Below are 18,124 nucleotides of genomic sequence, written 5' to 3' on the forward strand. Positions count from 1 at the left end.
GCACGCTGGGCCCTCACGGCCCAGACAGGCACAGCTTCTAGAACAAGACCCAGCTTCCTTCACGTGTCACTCACCATGACTCCCCCTCCCTACAAGCCAGGCATGCGATGGAGCCCTGTGGACACAGACAGCACATAGCCCCTCGGCCAAGACCTCATAGCCCCCCAGAGAAAGCACGCTTTCTTATAAGAATGGAATATTCATACGAGTTTTCAAAATAGCAGCTGGTGCCCACTCTCCCCAAGACCAACAATGCAGACTGAGGGAGCCACTCACTGTAGATTTTCCTTTATAAGCAGGAGGACTCGGAGTAAACCTCCACTTCCAGGGAGTGGAGGTTAAGCAAGTGTGACACCTGCTGCTCTCCTGCCCCGCCTTCCAGATGAACTCTGAGAATCTCACTTTTGGTTTCATGCTGCCCTGCTCAGAGTCGATCACTCACTAACCAAGCAGCGAACAAAACTCTGAAGCCTAAAAAATGACCATGATGGACAATCACACAGGGACTCTCGACACACAGAAGTTTAAGAGAAATAGTGTCTCTGGGCAGCCACCCCTGACCCAGTCTTGAAGCTGGCACAACCTCCCCCACCTGAGGATTTCATCAGCTTTGCAGTGCCAAAAAACAACCCCAGGAGCTCAGAGGCTTAGCACAACAACCACTTCCTTCTTTCCGTCACCCGGGGGCTGGGGTCAGCTGAGAATCTTCTGGGCTCTGCTGAGTTTGCATCCTGGTATCCCAGTGGAAGGAGCAGCCTCTAGCTGGGACATGTCTTGTGACAAAGGACACAAGAGCCGAAGAAGCCGAGCCTAACCATGCACTCTCGTTTAAAACTTCTGCTCAGATGTGGGAATCGAAATGTATGCTTGTTTGCTCCCCTCGGCCAAAGCAAATCCCATGACCAAGCCCGAAGTCTGTGAGGAACATGGACAAGTCCCATGATAATGGCAGGGAGATATCATCTTTACGGTAAGGGAGCATAACAGGGGATCCTGTCTACCGCAAGGACATTCTTTCCATGGCCCTTCAGAAACTTAAATACCAGGAGGTATTTGGCTGGAAGGGACTGGAGAGTGATTTTTTTCCACAGCAAAAAGCACAGATGGGATCTAGGTTAGGTTCTCTTGGGCACAAAGTATACACTGCATTCACTGGAACATCTTCAGCTAAAAGTAACAGAATTAAACTACAACAGATTCGGCAGTGAGGAAATATCACTATCACTTGTATACCAAGAAGCCAAGAGATGGCGGGGCTTGTCAGAGGACCCATGATAACATCAAGCACACCCCTACCCTCCTCCTGTCATCAATCACGTTCTTCTCGGTGTCTACAGTATCAGCCCTCATGGGGACAAAATGGCTGCAGCAGCTCCATATGTCCCATTCTCACATGACTGTGTCCAAAGGCAGAATACAAGGTTATTTATCATGTGTCTCTTTTTACCAGGGAGCAAAATCTTTCCCAGAAACATTTCAGACAAACTGGCTATTTGTAGTCATCATCATTCTCTGAGGCAGGGGCCCATTTTGGTTTCCCAGACCAATCAGGATTCTAGCCATGAGAAGACTGGGAAGTCAGCATATCAGTGGGTCTTTTTTTTTTTTTTTAAATTATTATCCAGTCTGACAACATGTGTCTTCTGATTGGGACATTTAGCCCATTTACATCCAGGATAACTATTGAGAAATATGAATTTAGTGCCACTGTTTTGCCTGTAAGATGACTGTTACTGCATATTGTTTCTGTTCCTTTCTGGTCTATGTTACTTTTAAGCTCTCCCTGCTTAGAGGACCCCTTTCAATATTTCTTGTAGGGATGGTGTGGTGATTGCAAATTCTTTTCGTTTTTATTTGTCCTGGAAGCTTTTTATCTCCCCTTCTATTTTCAATGACAGCTGAGGTGGATAAAGTATTCTTAGCTGCATATTTTTCTCATTTGGTGCCCTGTATATATCATGCCAGCCCTTTCTGGCCTGCCAGGTCTCTGTGGATAGGTCTGTTGCCAATCTAGTGTTTCTGCCATTGTAGGTTACAGACCTCTTTTCCTGAACTGCTTTCAGGATTTTCTCTTTGTCTCTGAGATTTGTAAGTTTTACTATTAGACTGGTCAGAGTGTTGACCTATTTTTACCGATTTTGGCGGGGGGGGGGGGGTTCTCTGAGCCTCCTGAATTTTGATGCCTGTTTCCTTCCCCAAACTAAGGAAATTCTCCACTATAATTTGCTCCAATATACCTTCTACCCCCCACCCCCTGCCTCTCTTCCTTCTTCTTCTGGGATCCCAATTATTCTAATATTGTTCTGTCTTATGGTACCACTTATCTCTCAAATTCTCCCCTCATGATCCAGTAGTTATTTATCTCTCTTTTTCTCAGCTTCTTTATTCTCTATCATTTGGTCTTCTATATCTACTAATTCTGTCTCATTTATCTTAGCAGTAAGAGCCTCCATTTTTTTTATTACACCTCATTAATAGCCTTTTTGATTTCGACTTGGTTAGATTTTATTTCTCCAGAAATGGAATCTCTGGTATCTTCTATGCTTTTTTTTAAAGCCCATCCATTAATAATACAAGAATAGTAGGGGACTTTAACAGTCTTCTCACTGACATGAACAAATAATCTAAGCAAAAGATCAACAGGGCTTTAATTGACACACTGGACCACATGGACTTCATAAATATATTCAGAACATTCCATCCCAAAGCAACAGAATACACATTCTTCTCTAGTGCACAAGGAAACATTCTCCAGAATGGACCACATCCTGGGTCACAAATCAGGTCTCAATTGGTACCAAAAGATTGGGATCATTACCTGCATATTTTCAGACTCAATCACAAGAGGAAAATTGGAAAGAATTCAAATATATGAAGGCTAAAGAGCATCCTACTAAAGAATTAATGGGTCAACCAGGAAGTTAAAGAAGAATTGAAAAAATTCAATGGAAACAAATGAAAATGAAAACAAAACTGTTCAGAACATTTGGGATGCAGCAAAGGCTGTCCTAAGAGAAAAGGATATAGCAATACAAGCCTTTCTCAAGAAACAAGAAAGTTCTCAAATACACAACCTAACCTTAGAGCTAAAGGAGCTGGGAAAAGAACAGCAAATAAAACCTAAACCCAGGAGGAGAAGAGAAATAATAAAGATTAGAGCAGAAATCAATGAAATAGAAACCAAAAGAACAGTAGAACAGATCAACAAAACCAGGAGATAGCTCTTTGAAAGAATTAATAAGATTGATAAACCCCTGGGCAGACTCCTAAAAAAGAAAAGAGAAAGGACGCAAATAAGTAAAATCATGAATGAAAGAAGAGAGATCACAACCAACACCAAAGAAATACAAACAATTATAAGAACATATTATGAGCAACAATGTATCAACAAATTAGACAATCTGGAAGAAGTGGATGCATTTCTAGAGACGTGTAAACTACCAAAACTGAACCAGGAAGAAATAGAAAACCTAAACAGACCCCAAGGAGCAAAGATATTGAAGCAGTCATCAATTCTCCCAACAAAAAAGACCCCAGGGCCAGATGGCTTCCCAGGGGAATTCTACCAAACATTTAAAGAAGAATTAATACCTATTCTGAAATTGTTCCAAAAAATAGAAATGGAAGGAAAACTTCCAAACTCATTTGACGAAGCCAACATTACCTTGATCCCCAAACCAGACAAAGGCCCCATCAAAAAGGAGAATTACAGACCAATATCCCTGATTAACATGGATGCCAAAATTGTCACCAAGACACTGTCCAATAGGATCCAACAGTACCTTAAAAGGATTATTCACCACCACCAAATGGGATTTATTCCTAAGCTGCAAGGGTGATTCAGCATTTGCAAATCAATCAACATGATACATCACACTAATAAAAGAAAGGACAAGAACCATATGTTCCTCTCAATTGATGCAAAAAACATTTGACAAAATACAGCATTCTTTCTTGATTAAAACTCTTCACAGTGTAGGGATAAAGGGTACATACCTCAGTATCATAAAGCCATCTATGAAAAACCCACAGGAAATATCATTTTCAATGGGGGAAAATTGAGAGCTTGTCCCCTAGGGTTAGGAACACGGCAAAGATGTCCACTCTCTCTCACCACTGTTATTCAACATAGTACTAGAAGTCCTAGCCTCAGCAATCAGACAACAAAAAGAAATAAAATGCATCTGAATTGGCAAAAAAAAAGAAGTCAAACTCTCCCTCTTTGCAGAGGACATGATATATAATGTGGAAATCCCAAAAGACTCTACCCCAAAACTGCTAAAACTCATACAGGAATTCAGTAAATTGACAAGATATAAAATCAATGTACAGAAATCAGTTGCATTTCTATACATCAACAGCAAGACAGGAGAAAGAGAAATTAAGAAGCTGATCCCATTTACAATTACACCCACAAGATATCTAGGAATATATCTAACCAAAGAGGCAAAGAATCTGTACTCAGAAAACTATAGAATATTCATGAAAAATTGAGGAAGACACAAAGAAATAGAAAAACATGTTCATGGTTTGGAAGAACAAGTGTTGTGAAAATGTCTGTGCTACCTAGAGGAATCTACACATTTAATACAATTCCTATCAAAATACCATAAACTTTTTTCAAAGAAATGGAAACAATAATCCTAAAATTTGTATGGAACCAGAAAAAAACCTGAATAGCCAGAGGAATGTTGAAACAGAAAAGCAAACTGGTGGCATCACAGCTCTGGACTTCAAGCTCTATTACAAAGCTGTAATCATCAAGACAATCTGGTACTGGCACAAACAGACACATAGACCAATGGAACAGAAATAGAGAACCCACAAATGGACCCTCAACTCTAAGGTAATCTAATCTTCGACAAAGCAGGAAAGAATGTCCAAAGGAAAAAAAAGACATTATCTTCAACAAATGGTGTTGGGAAAATTGGACAGCCATATGCAGAAGAAGGAAACAACCATTCCTTACACCACACACAAAAATAGACTCAAAGTGGATGAAAGACTTAAATGTGGGACAGGAAACCATCAAAATCCTTGAGGAGAACATGGTCAGCAACCTCTTCGATCTCAGCCACAGCAACTTATTTCTAGAAGCATCACCAAAGACAAGGGAAGCAAGGGTAAAAATGAACTATTGGGACTTCATCAAGATGAAAAGCTTTTGCAGAGCCAAGGAAAGAGTCAACGAAACCAAAAGACAACTGACAGAATGAGAAAAGATATTTGCAAGTGACATATCATATAAAGGGCTAGTATACAAAAATCTATAAAGAACTTATCAAACTCAACACCCAAAGAACAAATAATCCAATCAAGAAATGGGCAGAAAACATGAACAGACACTTCTGCAAAGAAGACATCCAAATGGCCCGCAGACACATGAAAAAGTGTTCCACATCACTTGGTGTCAGGGAAATACAAATCAAAACCACAGTGAGATACCACCTTAGACCAATCAGAATGGCTAAAATGAACAAGTCAGGAAAAAACAGATGTTGGCAAGGATGCAGAGAAAGGGGAACCCTCCTTCAATGTTGGGAATGCAAGCTGGTGCGGCCACTCTGGAAAACAATATGGAGGCTCCTCAAAAAGTTGAAAATAGAGCTACCCTATGACCCAGATAAAAGATACAAAGATACAAAGATAGTATCTTTGTAAATATACAAAGATAGTGTACTGACAGGGCACGTGCACCCCAAAGTCTGTAGCAGCAATGTCCACAATAGGCAAACTATGGAAAGAGCCCAGATGCCTATTGACAAATGAATAGATAAAGAAGATGTGGTCTATATATACAATGGAACATTACGCAGCCATGAAAAAATGAAATCTTGCCATTTGCAATGACATGGATGGAACTAGAGGGTATTATGCTAAGCGAAATAAGGCAGTCAGAGAAAGACAATTATCATATGATTTCATTGATACGTGGAATTTGAGAAATGAGGCAGAAGAGGGTCACAGGGGAAGAGGAGAAAAAATGAAACAAGACAAGACCAGAGAGGGAGACAAACCGTAAGAGGCTCTTAATCTCTGGAAACAAAGGAGTGGAGGGGGTGGTGCGAGGGATGAGTGGCTGGGTGATGGACACTGGGGAGGGTATGTGCTATGGTGAGGCTATGGTGAGTTCTGTGAATTGTGTAAGACTGATGAATCACAGACCTGTACCCCTGAAACAAATAATACACTTTATGTTAGTAAAAATTAAAAAATTAAAATTAAAAAAATTAAAAGTGCAAAAAACAGGCATAAGAAGAGGAAGAAGAAGAAGAGGAGGGGGAGGAGGAGGCCTGGGAGGTGCAAGTAAGTGACTATTTGAGGAAACAATAGTGTGGGCCAGGGCTCTATACAAAAAAAGTGTTCAGTGGAAGAGTATCTACAGGCAATAACTACATTCAAACCAATCAGACGAGTTCCTTCTGAAATTCAGGTCAAGCAAGGCTGAATATGGTGCAGCCCTGTGCGCCGCGGGAGCCTCTCCCTTGTCTTCTCCTAAGGGACTGTTCTTTCCTTGTATCTGTTCTTTGCTGACCCAGTGTGGATTTTTCATGCTCTCTTTTGGTTCCCCCGCCCCAAAGCGAGGTCTGGAAAGTGCCATTTCATAGCAGTTTATAGACAAGGAGCCACTGGAACCCGGTACTCCTCCAAATTCTCTTGAGTGTACTCTCCACATGTCGATAGTCCCAACATTGTGGATCCTGCTTCCCAATTTAGAATTTAAAAACTGACCTTCCTCCCTAAGTGCAAAGAGGGATTTAAGTTCTGTTGGCACACGCACCCACAGGGGTCTTGGTGTGCAGTGAATCATACTGGGGAAACCGCTAGGTCCCCAGCATTTCTTTCATGGGTGGAATATTGCTTTTGGCTTCCTTCCAGTTGCTTTCTTTTGGCTCTTTCTGCATAAGAAAGGATCAAAGGATCAAAGACAATATAAGGGGATCTAACAACTGTTGCTACATCCCTCCCAATTACGCCTTGGGGAATAAGTGAAGAAACACAGGATATACAGGATGGGTTTATATTCTAAGATGGAAAATTCCACTTATAAACCTGGTAGTCTGCTGGATATAATCCAGGGATTTCCTTAGCTTTAAGCCAGTTTTTTTTGTTTTTTTTAATCTCTGAAAATTCTAGACATGTTCCTCTCCAGTCACAGTTTCCTGATACCTGCCATGGATCCCTAGGAGTAAAATCGGGAGGAATATGTACAGAACATACTTGCGATGTTTTCATAGGGCTTTTCTTCAAAGTAAGTTGGTGTCTGCTGTTCTGGAGGAGATCTGGGTCTGTGATCCGACTCAGGTCTGGCTACTGAGTAAGATGCCGTAATTCTGCATCAGGCTTCTGACTCCAGACATAAAGGATTCTCAGCTGTGCAACTCCAGTAAGAATGAGTTGACTCCTCAATTGTTTTCTGTTCTAGGGACCGACTGACCACATCCCTGCCACCGAAGATGCCTGTGAGCAAACAATTTTTATTCATACTCCAACGTTTTTTTGTCTCAGGGAACCTTGTCTGACGTGTTTAAATGTCCCTGGTTTGGGATCGCATCACCCCTATTGAAATCAGGAGTCTGTTTCCATGGACTCACCTCTCACTTATGTTGCTTGCTTGCAAAGTAGAGCCTCTCCTGTGCTTTTTAAGTGGCACATGGCTTGGGCCAGAGTCCCGCTCCAGATGGGGAGCCACAAGAGGAACAGCTGAGGGGGTCAGACCTCAGCTGCAAAATCCACCTAACCACTTTGAACCTGAAGACAGGCCTCAGAAACAGAAGTCCAATGTCAGAGGGGGCTCCGGCTGGGCCAGCGATGGCCAGAGCCACATCCCTTCTGAGACTCTAGGTCCACAGACTCATGGTAGAGTCCTCACTCTTAAAGAGGAGGTAACTGACACTAACCAAGAGAGGCAGTTGCCTCTTTCCTAAAAGAAAGAAGACCTTACTTGGCACTTATCTTTTTTCTTTTTCCATTTTGAACATGACCTCAATGCAGGGAGGTGAAAGGTCATGACTTGTCAGGGAGGAAGAATATCCTCTACCCTTTCAAGGTCCTTCTAGCTGACTAAGAATTAAATTGAGGGGGACCTGCGTGGCTCAGTTGGGTTAGGTGTCCAACTCCTGATTTCAGCTCAGGTCGTGATCTCAAGCCCCATGTTGGGCTCCCTGCTCAGCTTGGAATCTGCTTAAGACTCTCTCTCCTACTTCCTCTGTCTCATCCCCTACCCCACCCCTCAAATAAATAAATACACCTTTTTTTTTTTTTAAAGATTCCATTTACTTATTTGGCAAACAGAGATCACAAGTGGGCAGAGAGGCAGGCAGAGAGAAAGGGGGAAGCAGGCTCCCTGCTGAGCAGAGAGCCTGATGCGGGTCTCAATCCCAGGACCCTGGGATCACAACCTGAGCCGAAGGCAGAAGCTTCAACCCACTGAACCACCCTGGTGCCCCAATAAATACACCTTTTTAAAAAAAAATAATTAAATTGAGATGAGACAGATTAACAGGAGAAAAATAAAATTTAATTTTGTGCATGTGGGGAATCCACATAGACATGGAAATTCCAAAGACAGTCGGGCAACATGGGGTATATATGTCATTCTGAACTAAGGGGGAGAGGTCTGAAACTGAAAGAAGATATGCACTTCAACAGAAGATGAAAAAGTAAATGTTTGGTAAATATTTGCTGGACCACCCAGAGATGATGGGACATAGAGACTGTTGTTCAAACCTGCCTTACTAGGTCCCTCCCTGTTTACCATACTTAGTTCATAGTATAATGTACTTATCTATGGTGATAAGTACACTTCTATTCCTGGAGCAGGACTCCTAATAAATTCTTTTAGGCATTTATGGGAGAGGTAAAGACCACTTCCTGAACCTACTGCTAAATCTGATTGCCTTTAACAGGAAAATAATCTTCATGCCAAGGTGGCCCATCTTAGGAAAGCCTGCTTCGGTCCCTCCAGACTCTTAGGCTCCTTTCAGAAATAAAGCTCACTTGGAAGCAGATGGATAGTGCGGGCCTGGGGCCAAGACCAAAGGAACCAATAGATCTTGGACCATCAGGATCTTGGGTCCAAAGAACCTGAAGCCAGAGAATGACGTTAGTAGAGGGGGTGCCCTCCCTGAGCCCCCCAAGCATAAGCTCATTCTGATGGAGGTCCTGCTCACAGCAGCAAGCCTGCTTCATTCTCTGCCGGCCGCTAAGCCGACTGCCCCGGCTTCTCCCGCCAGACCCTGTGGGAAACCAGTGTGATTGTCTGAAAACCAGCTGCAGCCTCTTTGTAGCCTTATAATAAAGCCGTTATGACAGTGGATGGGAAGCAGGTAAGCGCATCTTAAGTGCTGGTGACCTAGCCAGGGGCCATCTCCCCATCCCGCCCCCACCACACACATGGTCGCTGGCCTTCTCCCAGGCTCACAGAGCCCTGCTGTTCACGGGGCAGCAGGAGCCCCTCTGCAGATCCAGGTGACGGGCTGGAAGCGTTCTGAGACTGCCCAGGAAGCCCTCGACTGGTTTAGGAGAAGAAAGGTGACCCAGTTCCAGGCAGTGAAGGGCGGGAATGAGACAGTCAGGGGGTGACGGGAAAGCTGTAACTCCCAGAAACCCAGAGGCACGTGATAGGTGATGCAGTCGGTTGGGCGTCGGACTCTTGGTTGCAGCTCAGGTCCTGATCTCAGGGTCATGGTCTCGAGTCCTGCGTCCGGCTCCAAGCTCAGCACAGAGCTGGCTTCGAAGTCTGTCTCCCTCTCCTACTGCCTCTCACCTGATGCTCACACGAACACATGCCCTCTCTCAAGATCAAACAAATAAATAAATCTTTTCTAAAAAGAGAGAGAGAGACACGTGATGAGAAACATCTCCCTTCACTGCCTTTGGACACTGCCAGGTCAACACGTGCCCCTCACGTCTGTTGCAGCCGCAGCGGACCAAGGCGGCTGGCCTCCAGGTAGCTTGAGACCGTAGCAGGACTAACTCCATCTTGAATTCACTTGGCTTTGAACGTTTCTCCCTCCCCTGTTACTCCACAGTAGACCCATTCGTAGGCTGTAAGCGCACTGGGGGAACTCGCTGACCTTGGGGTAAACCCGAATGTGGGAACTAGCTGACCTTTAGATTTTAATGAGAACACTGAATTAAGACCGGACACATTGCACAAAATAAACTAACCAGCACATTCTTTCACGTCACTCCCTAAGCCTTCATTACTATGAGCTTGTAATAATCAGTTCTGTTTAGAGTTTCTTAGGGAACTTGAAGAACCTGGCCCAGGTTTATTGAAGACATTTGATTGATGGCTCAAAGCCTGGGGAAGCTTTGGCAGATGTCTTTTTCATTCCTCTTCTCCTTTAGAAGACCTGCCTGCATGGAGTTGGGAGGGTGAATTTTGGGGCCATCAGTACGCCATCTTCTCTCTTAGCTAGCTTTCTTAACAAAAATCATTTTCCATGCCCCAACACTTGGTCTCTCTCCATTTACTGGCATGTCCTACAGTGAGCAGATCGGACCTGGTTTCAAGGACAAGCCACAGTGATTCCCTCTTCTGAGTTGGGTAATCACTGGCCCTTCCATATAGAGCAAATGTTAACTCTCCTTAAAAAAATAAAATAAAATAAAATAAGGAAGTTTATGATGGCTTTTGAGTGAATCTGCTGGTTATGTGTATGACTCTTGGCCTCAGATCAGGTCTGGATCTCAGGGTCAGCCATGTGAGTCCTGCTTTGGGCTCCAAGCTAGGTATGAGCCTACTTTCTTTCAAGTTTCAAGAAAACAGATTTTTATGCAGTACTTTTTAAAGAGTATCAAAAGGAAAAGTGAAAGGAAAACTCTCAAAGTTGCTATAAAAGTGGGTCCACACACAGCTGAATAGCAGACACCACCATGGCTGAGGTAAGCCTCCTGGGACTTTCTATCTGTGGCTCTCCAGCAGCAGGGCAGCCCCCTCCTCTAAGGGACTGAGTCTGGGTTCCTGGTCTTGGCACACTGAACTCCAGAGTTTGGAAAGGCTTTAGAAGGATGTTATGGAAAAGTCTTAGTTGTTTCAAAGTCCCTTTTCCTGCAGGACAGTGAGGGCTTCGGGCCCAGTGAGCCTCCTCCATCCTTTGGCTCAGCACGGGGCGCAGGGGCTCCTGGGGAAGGAGCTGTGGTGGGTTGGGGACTTCGCTCACCTGAGCTGGGAAGCACCTGGTGTGTGGGCCTGGGGGTGTGGGGGTGGTATTCCAGGACTTGGGAAGTGAGGAGATCCCCAATATGCTTATCTCCCTCAAGGGGGCTGGAGTTCAGTGCCTGCCCAGCTCTACCCGCCCCCCCCCCCTTGCTCTTCCCTCCTTGGCATCTGTCCTGCCTCGGTAGGTATGCTGCAATTCCAGCTTTCTGACTCCGGACCTCCCTTTCGTTTGTTTGTTTTTTTTTTTTAAGATTTTATTTATTTATTTGACACAGAGAGAAAGGGGAGCTACAGGCAGAGGGAGAGGGAAAAGCAGGCTCTCTGCTAAGCAGGGAGCCCAACTCGGGGCTCGATCCCAGGACTCTGGGATCAGACCTGAGTCTAAGAGAGTCTCTTGACTGACTGAGCCACCCAGGTGCCCCGACTGATCTCCCGTCTTGTCAGCCCTGATGTGCAGATCTACACAGGTCTAGGCAGGGGCAGGCCAGCTCCCCGGTTGGTGTGCACTGAAGGGGAAAGAGTTGAACTCAGGCAATTCCAGGAAATGAGGCCGTTCTCAGAAGAAGCAGCCCAGTCTGCACCCAGCTGATCATGGGGGTGGGCCAAGGGATGGACTGTTGTCAAAATAAATCTGGCCTTTGTTGCCCAGGCAACCTCTCCTTCTCCAAGCCAGCTGGTTTGACCATTTAACTGCCAGCAGCTCCTGTGCAGGAGCTAACTAAGCTAACTAAGGTCTGGGCTGACCTTAGTTAGACACAGAATCTCAGAGTGAAAAATCCCCTTTTGATTCCAATATGGGAACCATCCCTGGGCCTGCTGTGCCCTGGCTGAGAGAGAGGAGGAGCAGGGCCCCATGTCCCTGCCCCGCGGACCCTCCAGCGCCTTTTCCATGCAGAGTCCCTCTGCCCCCCCATTCCAGGCCAGACCCTTCACTGGATCCTGGGGGGCAACATACAGGATCCTGCCCCAGGGGAGCTCAAAGCCCAGAGGGAGGTGCAGACAAACATAGGGAATCCCAGCAGGACATGATGCATGCAGAGGGAGGTACAGGTCCCAGGGACCTGGGGGCCCAGAGAGTAGCAGCTGAGGCAGTCTGGGGCCCTGAGGGCAGCTTCTCAGAAGGATGCTGATGTGGGAAAGAAGAGGAAGGGAGGGGGTGAGGAGGTGACTGTGACTTAGACAGACAGATATGCAGAAAACCAGAGACAGGAGGCAGCTCTGTGTTGAGGTGAAGGGCAAGCCAGTCAACCTGGGGACAGAGGGCGGGGACGGTGAGGAAGGATGAGCTGCCCAAAGTGTGCGCACTGAGCCCTGAGGCCATGGGAAGGTCATAGTGAGATGTGCCCCTTGAGAAGGCCACAGTGGGTCTTGGGGAGACTGGATGTGGGGTTGCAGGGACAGGAGTCCAGGGTGGGCATAAGGGATACAGTCAAGAAGCTGTAGAGTTGAGGGACTGGCTGGCTAATCAGAAGAGCATGTGACTCTTGATCTCAGGGTCGTGAGTCGAACCCAGCTCCGTGTTGGATGTGGTGATTACTAGAATGAATAAAATTTAAAAACATAATACTCAAGGCTGTGAGGTTTTAGAGGCAGGCCCAGAGACTGTCCTGATGAGTTCAGAGGGTAGGAAGTGGACCAGGACATGAATTCAGGAGAAGCCCCCAGGGTTAGATTTGGTAGTTGGATATTGGCGTGACAAAGAGGACTGAGGAAAGCTGACCCTGGGTCCCTGATTAGCTGGCCTGGAATGAGGGACAGAGGGGTGTGGTTTGCTGAAAGCAGGCACAGAAGGAAGAGAAACTGAAACATTCTCCAATCTGATGCTGTGGAAGCCTGGGAGCTGGTGGGGGGAGGGGGGCAGGGGCACTGAGGAGCCGGAAAGTGGTGTGGATGCGGAGGGAGGCATGGGCAAATCAGGGGGAGAAGAGGCAGCTCAGCGCTGCCCAGCTGAGTGTTCTGGGCCAAGCCCCTGTCTCTCTGATCCTCAGTGGCCCACCTGAGCAATGGGGTGATGCTTCCTTCCCCCAGGACTGTAGAAAAAGTGCCTACAGAGGCCTGCTTTGTGCATGCTGGGTGCAGGCCCCCTCGGGGCCAGAAGTTGGCCAGCCCTACAGATCCTCAGGTCCCCTCAGGATGCTGTCAGCTCATGTCCCTTGGGTTGGCATCTCCAACAGCGGGTGTCCTGGGGCTGGAGGGGACAGAATCTGAGGAGAGCAAGTGCCTGGTGCAGCCATGGCCACTGAGGCTCAAGAGGTGTGCAGAGGGTCAAGAAGCTGCTGACTCGCCTCCCCGGCTACTGGGGAGGGGTCTGGGGCTCCCAGGCTCGGAAGGGGTTTTCACACAGGTGGTCATGTCCACACATACAGGGGCAGGTGTACAATGTACCTGCACATGCATGCTCACCAACTTGGTGTGCACACAAGTACACCAAGCACACACATGCAGACCAGACATACACACACACAGATGCGCCCATGAGTATGCCCAACACATACATGCAAACCCAACATACACACACACACTAGTGTGTGCATGACAATGCCCAACACACACACGAAAACCCCCATGCAACACAAAAGATGTATCCCACATACATGCACAATCCCAACATATACAGCACACGCTGATATGCAGGTACATGGAACACAACACAGAGAACACAAAAGCACCACATGTACATATACACATGTGTGCTCCCCCACATGCATGCCATACAACGCGAGCATGCACACACGTGCATACATCATAATATGCACGCACTGAATCAATCTCCACTCCCCTATTCCACAAGGACATTTTCTCCAAGCTTCCAGCACCCAGTTGTGTGGAACTCCGGAACATGACGGCAGGATCAGGACCCCACAGGGCCCAGGAGTTCCCTCCCACGCCAGGCTCCCACCAAGTGGTGAGCATCACCCAGTGGGGTCCCCAGGCCAAGCTGCAGGGCCCCAGTTGCGCTGTCTACTGTTGCCTGGAAGGCTGCTTACACCACCTTGGGTTTTTGTGTTACAGTTTGGTCAGGAACCCAAACCTGGAGACCTGATTGAGATTTTCCGCTTTGGCTACAAGCACTGGGCTGTCTATGTGGGAGATGGTTATGTGATCCACCTGGCTCCTCCAAGTAAGCGCTGTTGGAAGTATTATTTTGTTAATTTCTATAATCATTTGTTCTGTTTTTGAGATTCCGTATATGAGTGAAATCATACGGTATTTGTCTTTCTCTGTCTGATGTATTTCGCTGAACATAATACCCTGTAGGTCCGTTCACGGTGCCGCAAATGGCAAGATCTTTTTTCATGGCAGAATAGTACTCCATAGGGAGTTTAATTTCTGGAGCTTGGTTGCCCCTTCCAGCCTTTCAGCCTCAGTAAGGGCAGTGGCGGGTGTACCTACCGGGTCTCCCTGGGGACCCACCTCTAGCAGTTGCTTCGGGGCTTTGGTCCCTCTGCTCCAAGAAGGGTGGGAACTCCTCATCCATCCCCTTTTCTGCAGTCATCAGCTTTGTACTTGTCAAGGGACTATGACCTTGAGGGAATCACAGAGGGTTCATAATCTGTTCCCCCAGGGAGAAGGGGGTGCTCAGCCCATATATGCATAACCAAGAGGGCCGCAGAGGAGCCACAGGTGTAGAAGGTCCACTTCTCTAGAAACGTCACTGCTCCTCATTTCAGTTTAGGAAGCCAGGGCCCAGAGACCAGAGACCACAAGCACCTTCTCCAAAGCCACACAGCCTGTGACTGACCCTGCTCCCTTTTCCCTTCCCCTCTGCTCATGCTCTTGTGGATGGTGCCAAGGGCCTGTGGAAGGACTCCTACAGGCCTGCCCAGCATGGATCCCTCTGTTTCCTCTTTGTGAATCCTTAGGCGAAGTTGCGGGAGCTGGTGCGGCCAGCATCATGTCCACTCTGACCGAGAAGGCCATAGTGAAGAAGGAACTACTGTGTGATGTGGTTGGCAGAGACAAGTACCAGGTCAATAACAAACACGACGACAAGTACTCGCCGCTGCCTCCCAGCAAAATCGTCCAGCGGGCGGAGGAGCTGGTGGGGCAGGAGCTGCCCTATTCGCTGCGCTGTAAGAACTGCGAGCATTTCGTGAACGAGCTGCGCTACGGAGTCCCCCGCAGTGACCAGGTGCGTCCTCAGCCTCGTCCCCATCCCCAGGAGCCAGACCGTTCCGTCAGCCGGCGGGGGATGGGCATCGGGCACCTAGAAGGCCGAGGAGGCCACGCTCAGGGTAGGGACGAGGGTGGGGAGACGGGCAGGTCGGCCCCGTGGGCCGGCGCCGTTGTGCACCATGACCCACGATGTGAGTCACCGCCCGGGAAGAATCCTGTGTTTTGGACAGCACTGTTTGTCTTTTACCCACTTAAACATTGCTCAAAGTGAAGAAAGCACATGAGAAGTTTCCTTTTCCCAAAACAATTCTGAGGCTTTAACACGGAGAATAAACAGCTCATTCTCGGTAGTCTCGGAGAATTCCTGTTTATCCACATTTAAAAAAAAAAAAAAAGTAGATTTCTTAGCACTTCTAACGAAGGACAGCTTTCGTGTTTCATAATATTCTGCTTTATGACCTGTGCCACCCACCTGCGGCCCTTTTGGGGTCAGAGCTCCGGTAATCAGGCTCCCCCAGCAGCCAGGCCCTTGAGAAGTCAGTGTGTCCCCCCCCGCCCCCCGCAAAAATGTTCACTCTCGGACTAACCAGGGCCCCCTGTCTTGTGTTTGGTTTCTTTGCCTCCGCACCGAGTGCGCTCACAGCGAGCTGTTGTTGATTTCCTCGACAAAGTTCCTTTTGTGCGAAGTCGAAGTCGCTGTCTCCTGCATTCTCCCTCCATGAGGTTCTGTAAAGAACCAGGGGCACATTGTTCCTCCTCCCTTATCTGCGACTGTTTCTCCCACCCTGACAAATCATTTAGCAAGGAAAATGCTGGGAACGAGAGCTTTCATGTGGGTACCCCCCCCGCCCCGTCATGTGGGTACCCCCCCCCCCCGAAGCCGCTGCGGCTGCCACAAAGCCACGCCTGATGACCTCTACCGTGAAGGTTAAAGACTGACTCGCAGTCACATCTTGGGTCTGTAGCTTCGTCCAGACCTTGTCATCCTGGCCTCTGGCTGCTAGGAACCTCAGTTCTGGGTACTGTGTGATGTCAGGGACACTGGTGTGTTTCCTGTCATGGCACACAGCCCCATGGGGCCCACTTAGGAGCAGCGCCGAGATGTATTTATTTTTAGCCCGTGAAGACCTCCAAATTCTTCTCTCTAATGGTCATTAAGGGTTTGTGGCAGCCACATGCATACAATCTAGGCAAGTTCTGTGCTTAGGGGAGCAAGGGCAGTGCCGACCGTGTCAGGTAAGGGCGTTAGTTTTGCGTACAAAGTTCATATTTTCTTATTTTTTATTCCTGGGATTTGGGGTACATGGTCCTCACTGGACTTGTTGGCATAAAATCATGATTAAACATCTTTCTCTTTGCTTGTTCTTGATTCTGCTTAAACCCCTGGCTTGGCTCGTGGGTGAGATTTCTAGATCTATGTTGGTGACCGTCTTTCACGCCCTCGTGTGGGAAAAAGTACGGTTTTGCTGATTTGGGTCATTGGGCCTTCATTGGGGACAGTGGCCATGAGAGCAGACTCTCCATTTGCATTGTCACGGGGTCTGTGTCCACAGAGCTGTGCCCGGATAGTGCTGGAAATAGGAAGAGGCTGAACTTTCTCTCTGTTTCTTGCTGATCTGAACTGTTTCCACTGGGTTCTGTTCCCTTCAGTGTCGCTGCTGCACCTGATGGAACATGCAGGCGCTGGAAAGGGGGCCCTAAGGACATTGTGGCGCAGAGACTGGGAAAGAAGCAGGGGACAGGGCCGCGGGATACACTGGCCTTGCAGCCAGACTGCAAATTAGGGCAACAGACTAAAGTGTTGGGATGTTTTCTGAGTCACCTGCTCGTCTTCCTAAAACACCGTGGTCTTTGCCTCCCCTGTGGGATGGTTTCCTCATCATCTTCTTACCTTTCAAGTTTTTTTAGATGTGGCATTGGCATTTGAAGTTGGAGGGTGCAAAAAGATTTTGTATCAGGTTTCTGGGCTGACGAGGCAGGCTGCTATTTCTTTGTCCTTTTTTTTTTTTTTTTTTTTCTGGAATAGTTTTTAAAATTTAAGTTTTAGATTTTCAAAGTAATGCGAGCGTGGAAGTTGTAAAGATAGCCAATTCTCAAAAATCCCCTCTTTGCTCCTCCCCATCTCACCAGACCACCATTCTTTTCTCTTTTAGCTTGGCACAGGAGCTCCTCCTTTGCACAACCACCTTCTGGGGATTTAGGGGCTTAAAATACCCACAGAGTAGGTCGAGTTGGCCTTGGGCCCGTGCACAGCCCTGGCCAGCGGCCTCCACCCCGGGGTTCTGTCCCCATCCAGCTCTCTTTTCCCCATTTCCCTGCCAGTATGTGTTGACTCCTGAGTTGTCGGGTGGGCCAAGGGGCACATGAGTCTCCTGGAACTGAGTGTTCTTGTTGAACAGATCGCCCGTCCTCAGATCCCCGACAGCGTGTGACCTCCCCCTCCCTCTCTTGCAGGTCAGAGATGTCGCTATGGCGGCCGGCATCGCAGGAGTAGGCTTGGCAGCCATGGGCCTCATTGGAGTCATGTTCTCAAGAAACAAGCGGCAGAAGCAATAAGTTGAAGGGCCTGACCCATCGGCAGGGACGTTATCCACTGAGCGGGTCTGGTTGTGCCAGAGGTTTTGCGGTTGGGTTTGTGGGTTTCATTCTGTTTTATAGTGAGGCTTATTTTTACAGAATAAAATAAAGCCCAGCAAGGGAGCGCTTTACTGGAGAAACCGCAGCAGGAACTGGCTGGCGTCAAGTCTGTTGGGGGCGCAGCGGGGCTCGGGGCCTGGCCACGCCAGCGGGCGCCCTGGGCCTTGGGCGCTGTCCTCTCCCTTTGTCTCTGTGGCTGTG

General features: G+C 47.6%; 1 protein-coding gene across 2 annotated transcripts; it reads left to right on the top strand.

The window, feature by feature from the left end:
* Window positions 1–10,744: 10,744 nt before the first annotated feature.
* On the top strand, window positions 10,745–18,008 carry LOC131814359 (phospholipase A and acyltransferase 3-like). 2 transcript variants are annotated; one of them, XM_059145203.1, is made up of 4 exons: window positions 10,745–10,893; window positions 14,183–14,291; window positions 15,034–15,302; window positions 17,741–18,008. In XM_059145203.1, the coding sequence occupies exons 1-4, from the start codon at window positions 10,885–10,887 to the stop codon at window positions 17,840–17,842; spliced, it is 489 nt and encodes a 162-aa protein (XP_059001186.1). In that variant the 5' UTR covers window positions 10,745–10,884; the 3' UTR covers window positions 17,843–18,008. The 2 variants fall into 2 exon arrangements, with proteins under 2 accessions (XP_059001186.1, XP_059001178.1); XM_059145195.1 differs by lacking the exon at window positions 10,745–10,893 and adding an exon at window positions 13,995–14,075.
* The last annotated feature ends 116 nt before the right edge of the window (window positions 18,009–18,124 follow it).

Source organism: Mustela lutreola, chromosome 1 (genome assembly GCF_030435805.1).
Source record: "Mustela lutreola isolate mMusLut2 chromosome 1, mMusLut2.pri, whole genome shotgun sequence".
In the NCBI taxonomy this organism is placed as follows: Eukaryota; Metazoa; Chordata; class Mammalia; order Carnivora; family Mustelidae; genus Mustela; species Mustela lutreola.

Excerpts from the sequence above, each read along its gene's own strand:
- LOC131814359 (XM_059145195.1), top strand. The coding sequence starts at position 14,010 with ATGACGGCAGGATCAGGACCCCACAGGGCCCAGGAGTTCCCTCCCACG. Across the intron at positions 14,076-14,182 it reads CGCCAGGCTCCCACCAAGTG|TTTGGTCAGGAACCCAAACC; the intron begins GTGAGCATCACC and ends TTTGTGTTACAG. Across the intron at positions 14,292-15,033 it reads GATCCACCTGGCTCCTCCAA|GCGAAGTTGCGGGAGCTGGT; the intron begins GTAAGCGCTGTT and ends GTGAATCCTTAG.